Genomic DNA, 19,288 nt, shown 5'->3' with positions numbered 1-19,288 from the left:
AGTTTGAACCCTCCCAGAGTACCTCAGAAGAAAGGCCTGGAGATCTACTTCTGAAAGCTTATAGCCTTGAAAACCCTATGGAGTGCAGTTCTACTCTGCAACACAAGGGGTCACCATAAGTTGGAATCTATTCGACAGCAATGATTTTGGTTTTGGTATATGAGTATTGGCTACAGTTCTTTAAAGTCTTCTGTATATTTGAAAATTATCATAGTAAAATGTTGGGGGGAACATTGCCTACTGTCAAAAGAGCTACAGGTAGCTTCCTTAAACTCTGCTCTGGCAGCAAAAGAAGCATTGGTCTTCAGCCGGTCCCGACATTACATACTGGCTGCAACCATATAACCACTGCCGTCAAGTCAATTCTGATTCATAGCGACCCTGTAGGACAGGGTAGAACTGTCCCATAGAGTTTCCAAGGCTGTAATCTTTACAGAAGCAGACTGCCACATCTTTCTCCCACGGAGTGGCTGGTGGGTTCAAACCACTGACCTTTCAGTTAGCAGCCAAGCACTTAACCACCATGCCACCAGGGCTCCTTAGCAACCGTATAGATCTAAACTAATGATCTAAACCATGTGCCAGGCACGCTTTCAAAGAACTTCATACAAATGAGGAAGCAAAGGCACAGTAATGTTGAATAATTTTCTCAAGGCCAAAATGCTTGGCACAGTTGAGGGGAAAAAAAACTATGAAGTTTAGCATCCGGATTTTTGCTCTTCAGCGTCATTCCATACTGCCTCTCAGACTTAAAGGAGAATACTCTCATCTAAGGGTTTGTACATTCCTGATTTTCCATTTCACCTATTCTGAACATTTATATAACCGTGTATAGCATTTTCCTGACAAAACATATCTGCTTTAATTTTATATTACCTAATACAAATTTTTATAGCTTCTAGGTTAAATATGACTCTTAAAATGTATACTTCAGTTGGGAAATCATGCATAAAGTATGTTATTCTTAGGAAAAGAACAATGTGAATTTCCATATTCCAGCCCAGTCTCATAACTCTGCATCTTTTTGGGGAAGTGAAAGTTCAGAATGACAAGTGAAAGGCCAATGCCTCCTCCTCCTGTTTAGAAAAGCCTAGTAAAGCAAATAACCAGAAAACCCTCTGTCCCCTGGTAGGAGGCCTGGCTGCATAGTGGCAAGCGCTCGGCTGCAAACCAAAAGATCGGCCGTTTGAACCCACCAGTCGCTCCTCACGAGAAAGATGTGGCAGTCTGTTTGCATAAGATTACAGCCTTGGAAACCCTTTGGGGCAGTTCTACTGTCCTGTAGAGTTGCTATGAGTCAGAACTGACTAGACAGCAATGGGTCTCTTTCCTAGTAGGGCCATCTTGGGCTCTTGGATAGTGAAGTATGCTTAATCCCAATTGTACCATTCTAACTAATGCTGTCACTAACATAGGATATGCTGGGTAAATAGATATTGAACTCTAGAACTAAGAAAGCACTGTTTAGAATCAAGGTCACAGAGATGAAAAGGGCTTAAAAAATATCACCTAGTCCTTTCCTGTCTGTAGTAGTAAGTCAGGGTCTACAGCTGAACCCACTCAGAAATCAGAGAATTTCTCCATTTTTTAACAACTTTCTTTAAAAAGAGGAGTCTGTCCTATAGAATCCATTCCAGTGTTTTACAAGGCCTAAAAATTATCTTTCCTCTAATCAAAATCCCACAGGCTTGCCTGCTTCCCCTTGTTCCTTTTGCACTGAGTTCAGAACTGGTTCACAAGTTCTTATTAAAACCTTTCGAGGCTTGAAGCCTGATATTGAAAAACTAGTGTCCCCCCACAAGATCCTCAAGTACAACTGGACTTGAATTTATTTACTCATCCTTGAACCTTTCCTCGGTGTTCTTAATGTCTAGTTAATTTAATCGTCCTTAAAATATTCCTCTATCTTCAACTATGGAACCTCGAACTGAGTCTAACACTTTCCTAAGAGTTTAACCAGGATCTTTTGTAAAGAAAAAGAAAACCCACCATTTTTATATCTCCTAGCTCTCCTTTAAAAAATTATCAAATTCTCTTCCTGATCCAGTTGGAATTTACTATAGATGGTCACTATTTCCAGTTATAAGTGTGAACTGAGGTCAAGGAAATTTATTACTCATTGGTTTTCTTCATTCAGTTGCAAAATAAATAAATAAATAAAAGCTTGGTTTAAAAGACCAGTTGCACACCTACTCATTTGATTTGGCAATCTTTTACCATGTTTAGCATTATTTTAGTAGGAACTTTGTTTAATGAGACAACGTGGCAACAAATCCAAAATGTACTATGCAGGTCAAAAGGAAGATTATTTTTTCTGAGACCCTCTGCCAGCTTTTAATTTCTAAAGCCTTTCTTGCCATTGACCAGGTGTTAAGTCTGCCTCTCAGTTCAACTTCTGACCACTAAGTGGCACCAGATCTTTGAATTAGTTACAAAATAGAAAAACTCTGCTCAACCAGTCTTTATTTTGGTGATTTGCTGTTGTTGTTAGGTGCCGTCTAGTTGGTTCCAACTCATAGCGACCCTACAGGACAAAGCAGAACTGCTCCATAGGGTTTCCAAGAAGCAGCTGGTGGATTTGAACTACAGGCCTTTTGGTTAGCAGCCATCCCTCTTTTAGCAGCCATCACTCTTAACCACTGTGCCACCAGAGCTCCCAGGTGATTTGCTGTGAATTTGCTTTAATTAATACCTTCTACACAATCCACTTGTCCTTATCAGTCATCAAGAATATGGTGCCTTCTTGCCATTGTTTCTTATGGTCTGTGCTTTGAGAAAAAGCAGGTTAACAAAACATGCAACTCATTTATTCAGCTTCCGGCCCACGACTGGTTATGTCTTCCAGGCAGCCGTAGGTTTAGCAGCTTTTCCTTGTGTCACAGCAGCCTCCAGCAATACCAGGGGGACATCTGGACTTGGTATCGTGAGACTCTTCTGCAAGCTTGAAAGGATCTGTGATGATAGCCTGTCAAAAGGCAAACCCAAATGAGAAATTAAAGGTGTTCTGATGTACCCAAACACTAATATCATAGTCCCACTGCCATCAAGTCGATTCCAACTCACAGAGACCCTATAGGACAGAGTAGAACTGCCCTATAGGGTTCCAAAGCTGTAAATCTTTACAGAAGCGGACTGCCACATCTTTCTCCCATGCAGCAGTGGTTAGGTTCAAACTGCCAACCTTTTTGATTAGCAGCCAAGCACTTTAACCACTGCACCACCAGGGCTCCTTTTCCTTTACCTAACTAAAACCAAACCAAACCAGTTGCCGTCGAGTTGATTCCGACTCATAGCGACCCTATAGGACAGAGGAGAACTGCCCCAGAGAGTTTCCAAGGAGCGCCTGGTGGATTTGAACTGCCAACCTTTTGGTTAGCAGCTATAGCACTTAACCACTATGCCACCAGGGTTTCCTTCCTCTACCTAGGAGGAAGATAATCTTTTTACAGGTCCATGGGGTCCTGGGAGGAGCATCAGTCATTCTTCTATAAAGGCAGCCCTCTCTTCCTGAAGCTTCCAATCAAATTATTACTACTTTCAAGGCAAACTCCACTTAAAGCTTCTTAAAGGTAGTCCCAATTGGACCAGAAGAGTTGATTTTGCTCATCTGACTTTGTTTTGTTCTATGAGATTCTCATTTGTATGTGCCATTTAGTTCTTTGGAACTGACATACTTAAATGCTGAAACTTCTTCTCTTCCCTCATTCTAATCCTCAGAACATGTGCACAAGACAAGAAAGTAAGTCCCAGATACCAGGCATCATTAGTAATTGCTGATGTTCAGATGTTGAGATTGCCAATAATAACGGCCAGCCAGATCTTAGGACAGAGTATGGGGAATTTTCAAAAAACAAGATGATAAAGTCTTTATTTCTCCTTCTTTCACCCCCAATGAGATACCTCCAGCAGCAGCACCAATGAGGCCAAAGAAAAAACAGGCACAAAAGTAGGAAATCAAGAGTATGAACAAGACACTTTAAATAATGGTAATGAAGTCACACAACATAAATTTACACTCTTACTAGTTATTGCTGGTCACTGCAGACAGAGAGGTATATAAGACAAGACAGTCACAGACCCTACATTCATGAAACTGACAGTCTTATGGACGGACTCAGGCACAGACCCTACATTCATGAAACTGACAGTCTTATGGACTAGTCCCTTTACTGAAGTAATTTACTGTAGGCCTTAGCTTCTCTGGCCCTCAGTTTTCACCCTTTCTAAAATGAAGAGGCAAACCAGCATCTGGCAGATCTCCAAGCCTGGAAAAGGGTTATGCTGGTTGCCACTACCAGGCCTTCATCCACTGTATTTCTTCTCAGGTTGGCGGTTCCAACCTACCAGCCACTCCGTGGGAGAAAGATGTGGCAGTCTGCTTCTATAAAGATTACAGCCTTGGAAACCCTATGGAGCAGATCTATTCTGTCCTATAGGGTGGCTATGAGTCAGAATCAATTTGACAGCAATGGGTTTAGTTCACTGGAATTCCTGGTGGGAAGAGTTAGTCTCTTCTCTTATTATCCAGGGAAAATTTTCACATCCTTCTTCTCACCACTCCCTTTCCCATCTACCAATAGGAGACAGTGGTATCCACACCACTTCTAAGTGCATGCTACCAGTCCTAAAAGATCTAAAGGCTTGAAGAAAAAAAAAAAAAGTGGGGCACTTGGATGAGTGGTCCTGTCCAGCACTAACATTCTATGATTCTATGAAAAGTATAAATATGGAGAGGTAGTGCATAAGCAAATAATCCAAGAAGCTGAATTATATGAAGAAGAACATGGCATCAGGATTGGAGGAAGGCTCATTAACAACCTTCAATAAGCAGATGACACAGCCTTGCTTGCTGAAAGTGAAGAGGACTTGAAGCACTTACTGATGAAGATCAAAGACCACAGCCTTCACTATGGGTTACAACTAAACATAAAGAAAACAAAAATCCTCATAACTGGACCAATAAGCAATATCATGATAAACAGATAAAAGACTGAAGTTGTCAAGGATTTCATTTTACTTGGATCCATAATCAATGCCCATGGAAGCAGCAGTCGAGAAATCAAACGACATATTGCATCGGGCAAATCTGCTGCAAAAGACCTCTTTTAAGTGTTAAAAGGCAAAGATGTCACCTTGAGAACTAAGGTGCACCTGATCCAAGCCATGGTATTTTCAATCGCCACATATGCATGTGATAGCTGGACAATGAACAAGGAAGACCTAAGAAGAATTGATGTTTTTGAATTACGGTGTTGGTGAAGAATTTTGAATATACCATGGATTGCCAGAAGAAGGAACAAATCTGTCTTGGAAGAAGTACAGCCAGAATGCTCCTTAGAAGCGAGGATGGCAAGACTTCATCTCACGCACTTTGGACATGTTATCAGGAGGGACCAGACCGTGGAGAAGTACATTATGCTTGGTAAAGTAGAGGGTGAGTGAAAAAGAGGAAGACCCTCAACGAGATGGGTTGACACAGTGGCTGCAACAATGGGCTCAAACAGAGCAACGATTGTGAGGATGGCGCAGGATCGGGCAGTGTTTCGTTCTGTTGTACATAGGGTTGCTATGAGTCGGAACCAACTCGACAGCACCTAACAACAGTATCAACAGCAGTATAGTATACTGGTTAAGAGTGTCATCTCTAGAACCAGATGTGGGTTCAAATTCACTACTTCCTAGCTGTGTGACCTTTGATGAGTAAATTAACCTGAATTCAGTTACTTCATTTGTAAAATGAGGATTGTAAGAGTTGTTGTGAGGACTAAATGATATCATGCCTTGAATGTATTATCTGTTCAACAAAGGTGGTTGTTGTTAGCTGCTGCTGAGTCAGCCCCCTACTCATGGCAATTCCATGTACTATGGGATCAGACCGTTGTGATTCATAGGGTTTTCACTGGCTGATTTTCAGAAGTAGATTGCCAGGCCTTTCTTCCCAGTCTCCGTCAGTCTGGAAGCTCCCTAAAACCTGTTTAGCATCATAGCATTATCCAAGCCTCCACTGACAGATAGTGGTGGCTACGCATGAGGTGCATTGGCCAGGAATCGAACCTGGGTCTCCTGCATGGAAGGCAAAAATTCTACCAGTGAACCACCAGTGCCCCTCAATAAAGGTTAAACCCAAAAACCCATTGCCATTGAGTCGATTCTGACTCATAGCAACCCTATAGGACAAAGTAGAACTGCCCCATAGGGTTTCCAAAGAATGGCTGGTGGACTCAAACTTCTGACCTTTTGGTTACAGCCAAATGCTTAACCACTGCACCACCAGGGCTCCCAGTAAAGGTTAGCTTTTATTTGTTATTACTATTATTACTCATGTTATTACTACCACTACTATTAGTTGAAGCAAGACAGTACATAGCACAAATCCTATTATCTCAAATTCTGCAGTGTTTCAAAAATGCATTTTTTTAATTGTGCTTTAAGTGAAAGTTTACAGTTCAAGTCAGTTTCTCATACAAAAATTTATATACACATTGCCATGCAACCCTAGCTGCTCTCCCTATAATGTGACAGCACACTCTTCCTTTCCACCCTGGATTTCCCATGTCCATTCAGTCAGCTCCTGTCCCTTTTTGCCTTCTCATCTCATCTCCAGATAGGAGCTGCCCATTTAGTCTCATGTATCTACTTGAGCTAAGAAGCACTCTCTTCATGGGTATCATTTTATGTCCCATAGTCCAGTCTAATCTTTGTCTGAAGAGTTGGCTTTGGGAATGGTTTCAGTTCTGGTCTAACGGAGAGTCCGGGGACCATGTCTTCCGGGCTCCCTCCAGTCTCAGTCAGACCATTAAAAGTCTGGAGTTTTTACTAGAATCAAAAATGCAACTTTTTTTTTTTAATTGTACTTTAGATGAAGGTTTACAGAACAAATAGTTTCTCATTTAATAGTTAGTACACATATTGTTTTATGACAATGGTTAACAACCCCACGACATGTCAACACTGTCCCTTCTCAACCTTGGGTTCCCTACTATCAGCTTTCCTGTCCCCTCCTGCCTTCTAGTCCTTGTCCCTGGGCTGTTGTGCACCATTAGTCTCATTTTGTTTTATGGGGCTGTCTAATCTTTGGCTGAACCTCAGGAGTGACTTCATTACTGAGCTAAAAGGGTGTCCACGGGCCATACTCTTGGGGTTTCTCCAGTCTCTGTCAGGCCTTTAAGTCTGGTCTTTTTTTGTGAGTTAGAATTTTGTTCTACATTTTTATCCAGCTCTGTCCGGGACCCTCTGCTGTGATCCCAGTCAGAGCAGTCAGTGGTGGTAGCCGGGCACCACCTAGTTGTACTGGACTCAGCCTGGTGGAGACCATGGTAGTTGTGGTCCATTAGTCCTTTGGACTAATCTTTTCCTTGTATTGTGTTTTCTGCATTCTCCCTTGCTCCCAAGTGAGACCAGTGGAGTATCTTAGATGGCTGCTCACAGCCTTTTAAGACCCCAGACCAAAAATGCAATTTTTTTAATAGTAAAATACATCTTGCTCGTCAGGATTAAAATAAAAGAATAAAGAGAGCCTTTGAAAACAGTCGTCACTGAGTCAATCCTCAGTAAGAAGCAGTGCCTTTCATTCCTCTATGCAGCAACTGGTAGGAAGACACAGTACATGCAATTCCTTGCCTGCCTGTACTGCACTGTGCTGTAGGGTTTATCATAAAGGTCTTCCATAAAAAAGACAAGAACGTCATTCCCCAGGAGTACAAGGTTATATTTCTAGGACACACAGCTGTTGCATTTTTTAAATCTTCCCTTTAGTGTCAATTATCCCCATTTCAAAAACATGGAATTGATCTAAAGATACTGGCACATCTGCAGGCTGAAAGGAGTATGGCAAAATAGAAAGGAAGCTTTTTGTTGGGATAAACCAGTTCAAATATGTAGAATGTTACAATTCATAGCTGAGGTCAAGAACCCTCCTGTACTTGGGCTGCATGCATACTAAGAGGGAGAACAAGAAGTGCTACACTGACAGTCTTCTGCAGTAACAAACTCATTTGTTTAACTACATTAAAAACTTTTTTTATTGTGGTAAAATACAAATAACAAAGCATTTGCCATTTCAACCATTTTTTACATGTATAATTCAGCAACTACACTTTTTATAGCCCAAGTACACTAGAAATGTTGTGGCTGGAGAAAAGACCCTTTTTATTTGTAACTAATCTTCTGACAGCTTTTATAGCCAGTATTCAGGAAACCGGGTTACAGGAGAATTAGACTGATGAAAACATACTTCAAAATAAACGTTGATTCTTCCTAGAAAGGTTCTGTTATCAATGGACTCCCAAGAGTTTCAAAATAGCAATATCTTCTTTGTAAAATGTTTAATGAATTGAAAAAAACACCAAAAGACACATTTCTCTATCAAAATGTCATGGATTGAATTGTGTCCCCCAAAAATATGTGTCAACTTGGTTGGGTCATGATTTCCAGTATTGTGTGGTTGTCCTCAATTTTGTGATTGTCATTTTATGTTAAAGAGGATTAGGGTGGGATTGTAACATGCTTACTAAGGTCACATCCCTGATCCAATGTAAAGGGAGTTTCCCTGGGGTGTGGCCTGCACCACCTTTTTTCTCTCAAGAGATAAAAAGGAAAGGAAAGCAAGCAGAGAGAGGGGACCTCACAACACCAAGAAAGTAGTGCCAGGAGCAGAGCGCATCCTTTGGACCGGGGGTCCCTGCGAGGAGAAGCTCCTAGACCAGGGGAGATTGATGAGAAGGCCGACAGAGGAAGCCTTCCCCTGGAGCTGATGCCCTGAATTTGGAGTTTTAGCCTACTTTACTGTGAAGAAATAAATTTCTCTTTGTTAAAGCCATCCACTTGTGGTATTTCTGTTGTAGCAGCACTAGATGACTAAGACACAAAAAAATTAAAAATATATCACCTCTTAGAAAAATAGAATACTAGTAATAATAGCTGAGTGATCAAGAATGTTATAAAGCAAAGAAAGTAAATCACTCTTTAGCTCTAGAAGTGGCTTCTCTACTTAGAGTGGGCTTGATTCATGCTGGTAAAACTAGCCAAACAAGAATGTATTAGGACATAACAATGTAGGTATAAATTTTTGTATGAGAGACTAACCTGAATTGTAAACTTTCACTTAAAGCACAACAATTTAAAAAAAAAAAAAGAGAGAATGTATTAGGTTTTTAGCTCTAGGAGTCTTGTCTCCTGGGGCAATTTACCATTTTTGAGAGTGCTCTCTCAATAAGCTTTACTCTTAAACACTGCTTATGAAGTAACAAGAGGAGGAGAAAAAGTCACAGGAGTTACTGAATCAACTGATGTATCCACAATTGCTACGAAATATAAACAAAGAAAGGAAAAATACATGGAGAAAGGTTACAGAATTTCTGAGATCCAGAATGATAAAAGAATCCTGCAAAGATGGTCAGAACTCAAACAGAACACAGTCCCAAGCAACTAAGAATTTTAATGAGTGTAAGTCCATAATTATAACTGCTTCTATTTACTGGCTAGGTATTATGTGCCAGGCATTGAGCTAAGCATTATATGTATATCATCTCATTTGATCCTTATAACTCAGCACAAACAGAGATTATTACCTCCCTGTCACAAATAAGGAAACTAAGGTTTAGGGAGGTTAGGCCACTTACCCAAGATCACATGTGACAGAGCCAAGATCTGAACCTGCTCTTTCTGACTCCAAAGACTGTATACTTAAACCCTAATGCTATGCCACTTTGTTTGTGAAAAAGGCAGAAAGTACTAGAAGAGTCTTCATGACCTTGTATTTGGCAATGGTTTCTTAGATATGACACCAAAAGCACAAACAACAAAATAAATAAATTGGACTTCATCAAAATTAAAAGCCTTTGTGCATCAAAGTACACTATCAAGAAAGTGAAAATACAACCCACAGAATCAGAGAAAACACTTGCAAATCATATATCTAATAAGGGTCTAGTGTCCAGATTATATAACGAATTCCTACAGTTCAAGAACAAAAAGACAACTTAATTTAAAAATGGGTAAAAATGATGGGAAAGGAAGAGTTATTGCTTAAGGGCACTGAGGCAAAGGCATAAAAACGTTTGGAAATGGAAAGTGGTGATGGCTGCACAACATGGTGAGTTAATGTCACTGAAGTGTACACGTAAAAAATGTTGAAATGGCAAATGTTTTGTTAAATATATTTTTACCACAATAAAAAAAATATAGGCAAAGGACTTGAGTAGATATTTCTCTAAAGAAGATAGACAAATGACCAATGAGGACATGAAAAGATGTTCAAGGTCATTAGTCACTAGGTAAATGCAAATCAAAACCACAATGAGACACCACTTCACACCCACTAGAATGGCTATAATTAAAAAAAAAAAAAAAGGAAAATAAGTGTTGGTGAGGATGTGGAGAAAATGGAACTCTCGTCATTGTTGGTTGGGTTGTAAAATGGGACAGCCACTGTGGAAAACATTTTGGTACTCCCTCAAAAATGTAAATATAGAATTACTACATGACCCAGCAATTCTACTTCTAGGTATATACCCAAGAGAATTGAAAACAGGTGTTCAGACAAAAACTTGTACACAATTGTTTACAGCAGCATTATTCATAATAGTCCAAAAATGGGAACAACCCAAATGTTTATCAACCGATGAATGGGTAAAAAAATTGTGGTATAGCCATATAATGAAATATTATTCAGTCATAAAAAGGAATGAAGTACTAATGTGTGCTACAACATAGGTGAGCCTTGAAAACCTGCTAAGTGAAATAAGTCAGACACAAAAGGCCACATATTGTATGATCCCATTTCCATGAAATGTCCAAAACAGGCAAATCCATAGAGACAGAAAGGAGATTAGTGGTTTCCAAAGGCTGGTGGAAGGGGGAAATAGAGAGTAACTGCTTAATGAGTATAGGGTTTCTCTTTGGGATGATGGAAATATTCTGGAATTAGACAGTGGTAATGGTTGCACAACACTGTGAATGTACTAAAAGCCACTAAATTGTATACTTTAAAAAGGTTAAAACGGTGACTTTTATCTCAATAAAAAAGTACTGAAAGAAAATATAAATTTATAATGTTGACATGGGACAAGTCTTTCTAAGCATAATTTCAAAGGCAGAAACCATAAAGGAAATGACTACATAAAAATTTAACAGCGTATCAAAAAAAAGCAGATCAAAAGATAAATGACACTGAGAAAAAGTATTTGCAACATATGATAGACAATCTTTTACAAAAAAATTTTTAAAGGGCTAATACACACTCTAATAAAAAATGGTTAAACTAATTAAATAGAAAGTTCACAATGGATGATATACATATAAATGGTCAATAAATATATGCTATAAATATAAATGGTCAATAAATATACTGAAAAGTTATGAGTTGGAATGGACTCTACAACAACTAACAATAACTTACATATTTTTTTAAAGGTATCTCTTAACCTTTTTTGTTTTTAGACCCCTTTGAGAACTTGATGAAAATAATAGACCATCTCTCAAAAAAATGAACATATACACATTCACACCCACAATTTTTAATATAATTTAAAGGATACATGGATGTCTCGAAGTCCATGGATATACCAAATTAGGAATCTCTGACTTACTGTCTGGATTGAAAAAGTGAAGTCATGAAATTAATTCAAATCATTTTATAGGTACAAATATGCTAGAAATAAGTTACAGATGGCCAACTGTAAAAAATAACGATTTTTTTTCTTGCTTTAGTAGATTGTGGCAAGCATGATGATTTTTTTAATTGTAGTAACATATATGTAACATAAAATTTGCTATTTCAACCAATTCAGTGGCATTAATTACATTCACAGTGTAATGGTGAGGAACCACCAGCCAGCATGACGATTTTTAAAATGGTTCTCTGAGGTATAGAATTGAAAGTCAGCAAACCTTTGATTCTAAAGCAGAACAATTTCCAGTTGATGGCAACCTCTCTCCAACTGGATTGATCAGAAAATCTTGGGCAAATCGTGAATTCTTCAAGATGGCTGCTGTTTCTTCATCTACTTCAACAAGGTCACCTTCCTGAAGGGGAGCATGAAAAACACTATAAAGAGATGGCAGTTTAGTCTCAATAGAATAAAAATGCCCATAAGTTTTACTAATCAGTGACATTTCAGAATAAAAGCCCACATTTTCTGACATGGTATACTCTCATGTTCAGACTCTACTGTTAGTTTCAAGTTTATTTCCAGTTGGAATTGACTAGTGTCATATTCACTTTTCCTTTGGTGGCAATGCTGAAAAAAGAACACTCATTGCTTCAGCAACTAGTCTCTACCCAGGAGTCCCTGGGTGGTAAGCACACGACTACCAGCCAAATGTTTGGTAGTTCGAACCTACCCAGAGGCACCTCAGAAGACAGGCCTGGGGATCTGCTTCTGAAAGTTCAAAGCCTTGAAAACCCTACGGAGAAGTTCTACTCTGCACATATGGGGTCACTCGCTATGAGTTGGAATCAACTTGACAGCAACTAAGAACAACAACTAGTCTCTGCTCAGAGGTAAGATGTGGAAAGCCACTGCTCTCTGAGCTTCACCTTATTCATCTCTAAAATGAGAGCTCTGGACTAGAACCAGTAGTTTTCAAAGTATATTCTTTTCAGTTGGAGGGTGTCTCGGAGGCGTATAAAGGGAAACAGGAGATGAGCATCAGAGATTCTGGGCTGCCCAGCCCCTGCTTCCATCAGATTAATTTTGCTTTTATCCCTTCATCTACTGGGATTATATAAAGCAATAGTTAAGTATTGAATAAATACCATACATTATGATAACATGGGTGTTTTTTTTTTCCCCAACAGTTTCTACATGTACAATTTAGTGACATTGATTACATTCTTCAAGTTGTGCAACCATTCTCACCCTCCTTTCTGAGTTGTTCCTCCCTCATTAACACAAACTCACTGCCCCCTAAGGTTCCTATCTAATCTTTCAAGTTGCTGTTGTCAGTATGATCCCATATAGATAGTTCTTAAAAGAGCGTAATGCTCAAGGCAGACCTTTTTTACTAGTTAGGCTAAACTATTTTTTGGTTTTAAGATGACTTCAGGTGATATTTTTAGTTTAAGGTTTAAAGATTATCTCAGGGCAATAGTTTCAGGGGTTCATCAACCCTCCACGGCTCCAGAAAGTCTAGAGTCCATGAGAATGTAAAATTCTGTTCTGCATTTTCCCCCTTTTGGATCAGGATTCTTCTATGAAATCTTTGACCAAAATGTTCAGTAATGGTATCCAGGCACCATCCAGTTCTTCTGGTCTCATGGCAAAGGAAGCAGTTGTTCATGGTGGCAATTAGCCACACATTCCATATCCTCCTCCTATTCTTGACTCTCCTTCCTCTCTTGCTCCAGTGATATACTGAAGGAAATATATATATTGGTAAAACAAATATAACAAAATGTTCACAAATGCTGAACTATGTAATGGGTATATGGGTGTTCATTATACATTTTGTTTACCTTTTCTGTGTTTAAAAACATTTTTATAATAAATATTAGGAAAAAAAATGCCTTTCCATTCCACTTCAAAAACGTACACATGAACAAACTAACCAATACCTGAGAAGTGAGAAGCAATGCAAGGTCAAAAAAAGGTACCTAGGACAAGGGTAAGAGTATGAAGCATTAGAACTCAAAGAAATTCTTATTTACCTTAAATGTGAAATTTGCATCAAATATTAGTTCTTTTTCATGTCCTGTGATTCCTCCATTGTAAATAACCTGGCATCTTTTGGCTGGTCCTGTCTTAGGGAGTTTGAAGAGGCGAAATGTTGCAGAAACAAAACGACAGTCACCTATAAACAAAATTTACTCATGGTTCATCTCCAGCACTCGAACAGTTGTTATTGGAGGGTCCCATACATGCTCAGCAGATGAGGAGCGAACATAACAATGATTTTCATACTTGCATGCCATCAAATGTCTTTCTGGGCACTTCACTCTATTTACTGAGTGACTTCAAAGTGCCTTATTAAATACCAAACTTTAGGGAGGCTGTCATTTTACAGGAGACAAGATGGAGATTTCCAGAAGACACAAAGTCTCCCTCAATGAGACTCACTCAGTACACACTTACTAATCACCGAATTTGAACCACTCAGGTTGTAGTTATCATAGTCCCTGCTATTGTTTCTTACCAACAACTCTTTCTAGTTCCTTGTTTTGAATCGTAATCAGGTTGGCAGTGACCAAGCGTGGAGGGCAGAACCCAATTTTTTGGGCAAGGATGGCAAGGTCCTTCCAGTACAAAGCGCCACCGAGGCACTCACCTAAAAAAAAAAAAAAATCACAGAACAATCAACCAAGACAAGTAGGTATTAAGGGAATTACTCTTCTATATAACTGATTAGGCCATGGCATTAGTTAAAACACGTTGGTAGCTGCCATCAAGTCAGAACAAAACACTGCCCGGTCCTGCATCATCCCCATGATGGGTTGAGGATTAGATGGTTGTGATTACAGGTCACTGGCTGATTTTTAGAAAGAAAGATAACCAGATCCTTCTTCCTAGTTAGTTTTTGTCTGGAGGCTCTGCTAAAACCTGTTCAACATCATAGCACACACAAGCCTCCACTGACGGATGGCCAGTGACTGCACCTGCGGTGTACTGGCTGGAAGAGAACAGCATGGAAGTCAAGAATTTTACCACTGAACCACCAATGCCCTCGATTACAACATAGGTCCTAATAGAAGCTAACCTGGTCATCCTTCCCAAGGTCTAGTAAGTGATGGTTAAAACTGCATTTGCTAGCTAATGTCTCTGGGAACCACTCTTCAGGACAGTCACTAACGTATTGGTTCCACCCAGCTGTTACAATAAAAGTTTTTTTCTTTGAGCTATGTGAATAAAAAAGTATAAAAGACGAATTACAAAATTGCTTCTTAGCTCCAGATTACTCTCACAATGATCTGCTACAACAGTAATAACTACTAGTGTTTATAAGACTTTTTAACTGTTCTTTCTTTTTTTCGTAATACAAAGATGGTCATACTTATATTTATTACATCAACAAATTGGAAAGAACCTAATGATCACCAAGAGAAGAATGGTAAATACAGCATAGTACAGCTGTATAATGCAAACATTAAAAAATGTTTTTTAAAAATTTAGGCTTAGGAAATATGCTAAATAAACAAAATTAGAATACAAAACTCTATATACAGCATGCTCCCAATTGTATTATATATGTACACAGGAAAAAAAAGACTAGAAAGGTATATACTAATATGTTAAAGAGGTTATCCCTAGATTATGACTACAAGTATTTTTTTCTTTTTTTTCTTTTCCGAGTTTTTAACAATATCCATTTATTATTGTATAAGAACATAGTTAACATAATTTATTTTAAAAGTCAAAACTTCTCATTTCAAAGACTGACTACACACATGCATTTACCTCCTCAACCTTCAGAGACTTCATTAAAATGACAGTAAAGGAATAAACAACACAATAATGATGAGAATATAAGGAAATTAAAAGGGCATCAGCTCTGGAGCAGTTGCCCTCATTTGCACACTATGGTTTTCAAAGAGTTTCTCATATTCATTATTCCATTTAATTTTCATAACAGCTCTATAAGGTGGGTTGTATTATCTACATTTTACACTTTGGAAAACAATGACAAAAAGATTAATTAAATTGTCCAAGATCATACCACTCTTGAGTGGCAGACTAGGAAGGGAATCTAAACCACTTGACTTAATCCCATGCATTCCCCTGCCACTTAACCTCATCCTGGCTATTAGTAGAATGGAGCTCTGTACATGAAAGAGTATCTGCCTTAAAAAACAAAAAAAAACAAAATCTTACCCCATAAAACTTTGTGTTTCCTAATTTCTTCTGGCAGTTCAAGGTTAGCATAGACGTCACTGAAATATAGCTCCCCACCATACTGAAACAAAACAATGTTAGTCCAAACAAAGTTAAAGATTACATTAGTCCCGGAGAGCAAAGAAAGGAATGCAGAAATAAAATCAATGGAAAAAAAAAAAGAAAGTGCTTAAGCTGACTCTTTATGAGCAAATAACAGTTCGCTACCTCCAACACTTGCCGTCTATTTACAATCAATAGGCAGGTGGCAAGATTTTTTTTTTTTCCAGTTCCCTACCAATGGGGAATAAAATGGCTTTCCAAGAGCATCTCTCTTCTAAGTAAAGATATTCAGGTTACCTAAATTGTTAGCCTATCTGAACCAAATGCAGCCCTAGGTGATTGTATAACTAACAGAAGATATAAACAGTATTCATAAATTCTTATCCCTTAAAAATTATCTGAAGATAATGGAATTATGGGTAATTCTTCCCCTATATACCACACTTTTTTCCCCAAACTTTTTTGTAATCTTGTATCTTCTGTCATGAAGATACACATTCATGATACACATGAAAGATGTGGAGCTTCTGAAAGTTTTCTTTTTAGAAAGTAGCTAAAGTTCCATCTTCTTTAACTTTCTGAAGATCTGGAATCCTAACACATAAGAAATAAGTAGCCCTGAGAAACACTGTATGTGCTAGAAAAGAGTGTACTTGAAGCAACCCTTAGCAGCAAGTTCAAAGTCTTCGCACCTCTGCACAAGCCAGTCTAGGATCACGTGTAGCAACATCAGGAGGAAGACAGCCAAAAAGCAAATATTTTAACATGTTCAATAACAATCGTTAACTCTCAGATTTATTATCTTTTGCAACCTGAGAGAGAAAAGAATCGCATCTAGAGTACTCCTGTCACGCACAAACACACCCTTTTTGCTACCCCTTTTTAATTTAGTGGATAAATTAAAAGAGTTTGAGCGCTCAGCTCAAGGAGGCAAGACCAGTACAGATCCCATCAGCCTTAAATAATGTTCAACAATATTTAAAGATCACTTGTCTTGCTCTTCCCTCACCTTTAGCACTCGATATACCTCCTGCAGCACTTGTTGTTTATCAGGAACAAGGTTAATAACACAATTTGATCTGAAAAGAACAGATGGAATGTCAAACAAATCTGTAGACTACTCCAGTAATTGTCAATTCCGACAGCAACCACATGTGTGTCAGAGTAGAACATGCTCCATAGTATTTTCAATGACTGATTTTTCAGAAGTGGATCACTTTCTTCCAGATAACCTCTGGGTAGACTCTAACCTCCAACTTCTGGTTAGCAGCTAAGCTAGTTAACCATTTCACCATCCAGGGACTCCGAACACTACTTGAGATCTTCAAATCCTTTTAGTCCCTGAGGATGGCTCCCACCATTTTCTCAAAATCACACCACCCTTCTTGCCTCCCTCCTTTCTTTCCCTACACTCACTTTTCCCAAGATAAGGGAGATGGGAAGAGTGTTTAAAATCTCAACAAATTTTTAGCAAGTTTGAGGGTATAGGGAAAAAAAAAAATAGGCATGGTTCTTGTTTGTTTCTGCCCTGTTATTCACCATGCAACAAGATGCAACCTGGAACCAGATGCCTCTTGCACAAAGTATTTCTTATGCCACATGTAAATAGGCTAAGTGCCTGAGAGGTTGTTTTACTAAGGCTGTGACTTGGGCATGATTTGACAACAACTCAGAGGAAAAAGAGAAACAAAGAATCCTAGAATTTGCCATGAAAATAATACTAAAGATAATAGGTCAGTGTGCATCGTACAAGCAGACCCGGAGGTCTTTCGGGATTAATGGTAGTTACATTTAAGATCTCTCTTGGGTTAGTAGGTTCTGCTGCTAATGGGCTACAAGTGGCTCAGACCATATCTTTCCCTTTGCCAAGACATGCTAAGTGTAGTTTTAACACCATAAGTGAGAGTTAATTCAGCAAAAAGTGGTGACATCTGTGTGTTCAATACAAAATGGGCTATGTTCATAAAAGTAAGGAAATAGACCTACATAACAATATCGTAACTCTCATTCTTGATTCCAGCCTCTCCCAGCTTCTCTATGTAGCCATGAATGAAAGTCACATTGGATGCCTGGAAGCCATACTTTTCCATGTGATATTCGATGTAATTTTTGGCCACTTCTACCTAAAGAAAGAAAAATATAGATTTTGATAGTATTTTTTAATCTATTATTTTTCTCCTAAAATTTTCCTATTACTAATGGAATATACTTCCCCCCGACTATTTTGGATAAGTATACAGGGTTCCTCTGAACATGCAGTATATACTACAGCCTAGTACAACTCAATGGGGTATAACTCCTGTGTGAAAGCTCTAAAATTGAGGCCTTAACTCTATCAAAGCAACTGGCCTAGGTCTAAGCCCCAACTCCATTTTAGCCTTTGCCTACTGCTCAGCATCTGTTAACCTTGAGCAGACTTAATCTTGCAATTTAGAAAATGTTTTTTTCTTTGACGTTAAGCTAAGGATATGGAAACGATGTCTCTAAAGGAGGGTCTTGAGGAAAGCCCCTTATCAGAAATCTCCTACACAAGCAACTCCCCATGAATGTTTGCTAGGGATGCCATCTTGGCAAAATGTTCTCAGAAAGGAATGTTAACCATCCTGTAAACTCCCGCTTTAGTCACAAACTTCCGCAATTACCTAAGGTAACCAATCCAAGAAGCCTACATATACACTTTGAACCAATGCCTATCAATTCCCCACTTGGAGTTATCCCACCTCCTGCCTCCTGAGCACCAATCAGAAATTTTGCATTGTTAATTCCTGATTTAAGCATATAAATATGTCTTTGTAACCTCACCACCTCCGAGCGTTCTAGTTTCACTTTGTGAGCTGAACGTTTTCCCTAGCTCGAACTGTACTGAACCTTCAATAAATCTCTTTGCTTTCATTTTAACCATTTTGACTCTTGGACATTCCCTTCTTGGTACAGAGGATTTGCTTGAACAAACTCCTAATTCAATAACAAATTATTTTAGGATAGATGGCAGAAGGAAGGAAAAGATCAAAATCCACTAAGTATCAGGATACTCATACGCCAAATCAAACCTCTAACTTTGTGTTCTCCAGGAAGAACCCCCTAATCATCAAAGTTCTCAGCTTTCAGGACAGAAGCACTAATGACACAAATGAACACTACTAAATAGAAGCCTTCTTAAATTATACTTGAAGACTCACAAAGGAAACAACTTTATTTCTGAAAGAATGCATTTGAGGATCTTTTTTCTCCTTGTCCTCAAAATTATTGCCTCACCTGACTCTCTGTCATGTCTATTCCAGTGACATGTCCCTTCTCACCAACCAGCTGACTGAGTGCATAGCAATCTCTACCACTTCCACTACCCAAGTCCAAAATCCAGCAGTTTTCCAGACACTCAGGGATGACCAGACCACAGCCATAATACCTGGGAAATGGGG

General features: G+C 38.8%; 1 protein-coding gene across 1 annotated transcript in view; it reads right to left on the bottom strand.

The window, feature by feature from the left end:
* Positions 1-80: 80 nt before the first annotated feature.
* The window catches only part of AS3MT (arsenite methyltransferase), a 21,271-nt gene continuing 2,063 nt past the window's right edge, over positions 81-19,288 (bottom strand). The window contains exons 3-10 of the mRNA XM_004370092.2: positions 19,125-19,275; positions 17,856-17,992; positions 16,879-16,948; positions 15,807-15,888; positions 14,134-14,265; positions 13,649-13,791; positions 11,890-12,024; positions 81-2,965 (exon numbers count right to left, since the gene is read on the bottom strand). Coding sequence (XP_004370149.1) covers positions 2,858-2,965; positions 11,890-12,024; positions 13,649-13,791; positions 14,134-14,265; positions 15,807-15,888; positions 16,879-16,948; positions 17,856-17,992; positions 19,125-19,275 — 958 coding nt within the window. The 3' untranslated portion in view covers positions 81-2,857. The remainder of the gene's footprint in view (positions 2,966-11,889; positions 12,025-13,648; positions 13,792-14,133; positions 14,266-15,806; positions 15,889-16,878; positions 16,949-17,855; positions 17,993-19,124; positions 19,276-19,288) is intronic.

The sequence above is a fragment of the Trichechus manatus genome, unplaced genomic scaffold (assembly GCF_000243295.1).
Source record: "Trichechus manatus latirostris isolate Lorelei unplaced genomic scaffold, TriManLat1.0 scaffold00007, whole genome shotgun sequence".
Taxonomy (NCBI): domain Eukaryota; kingdom Metazoa; phylum Chordata; class Mammalia; order Sirenia; family Trichechidae; genus Trichechus; species Trichechus manatus.
The sequence above is the reverse complement of the archived record's forward strand: the minus strand, read 5'-3'. Positions and strand labels throughout refer to the sequence as shown.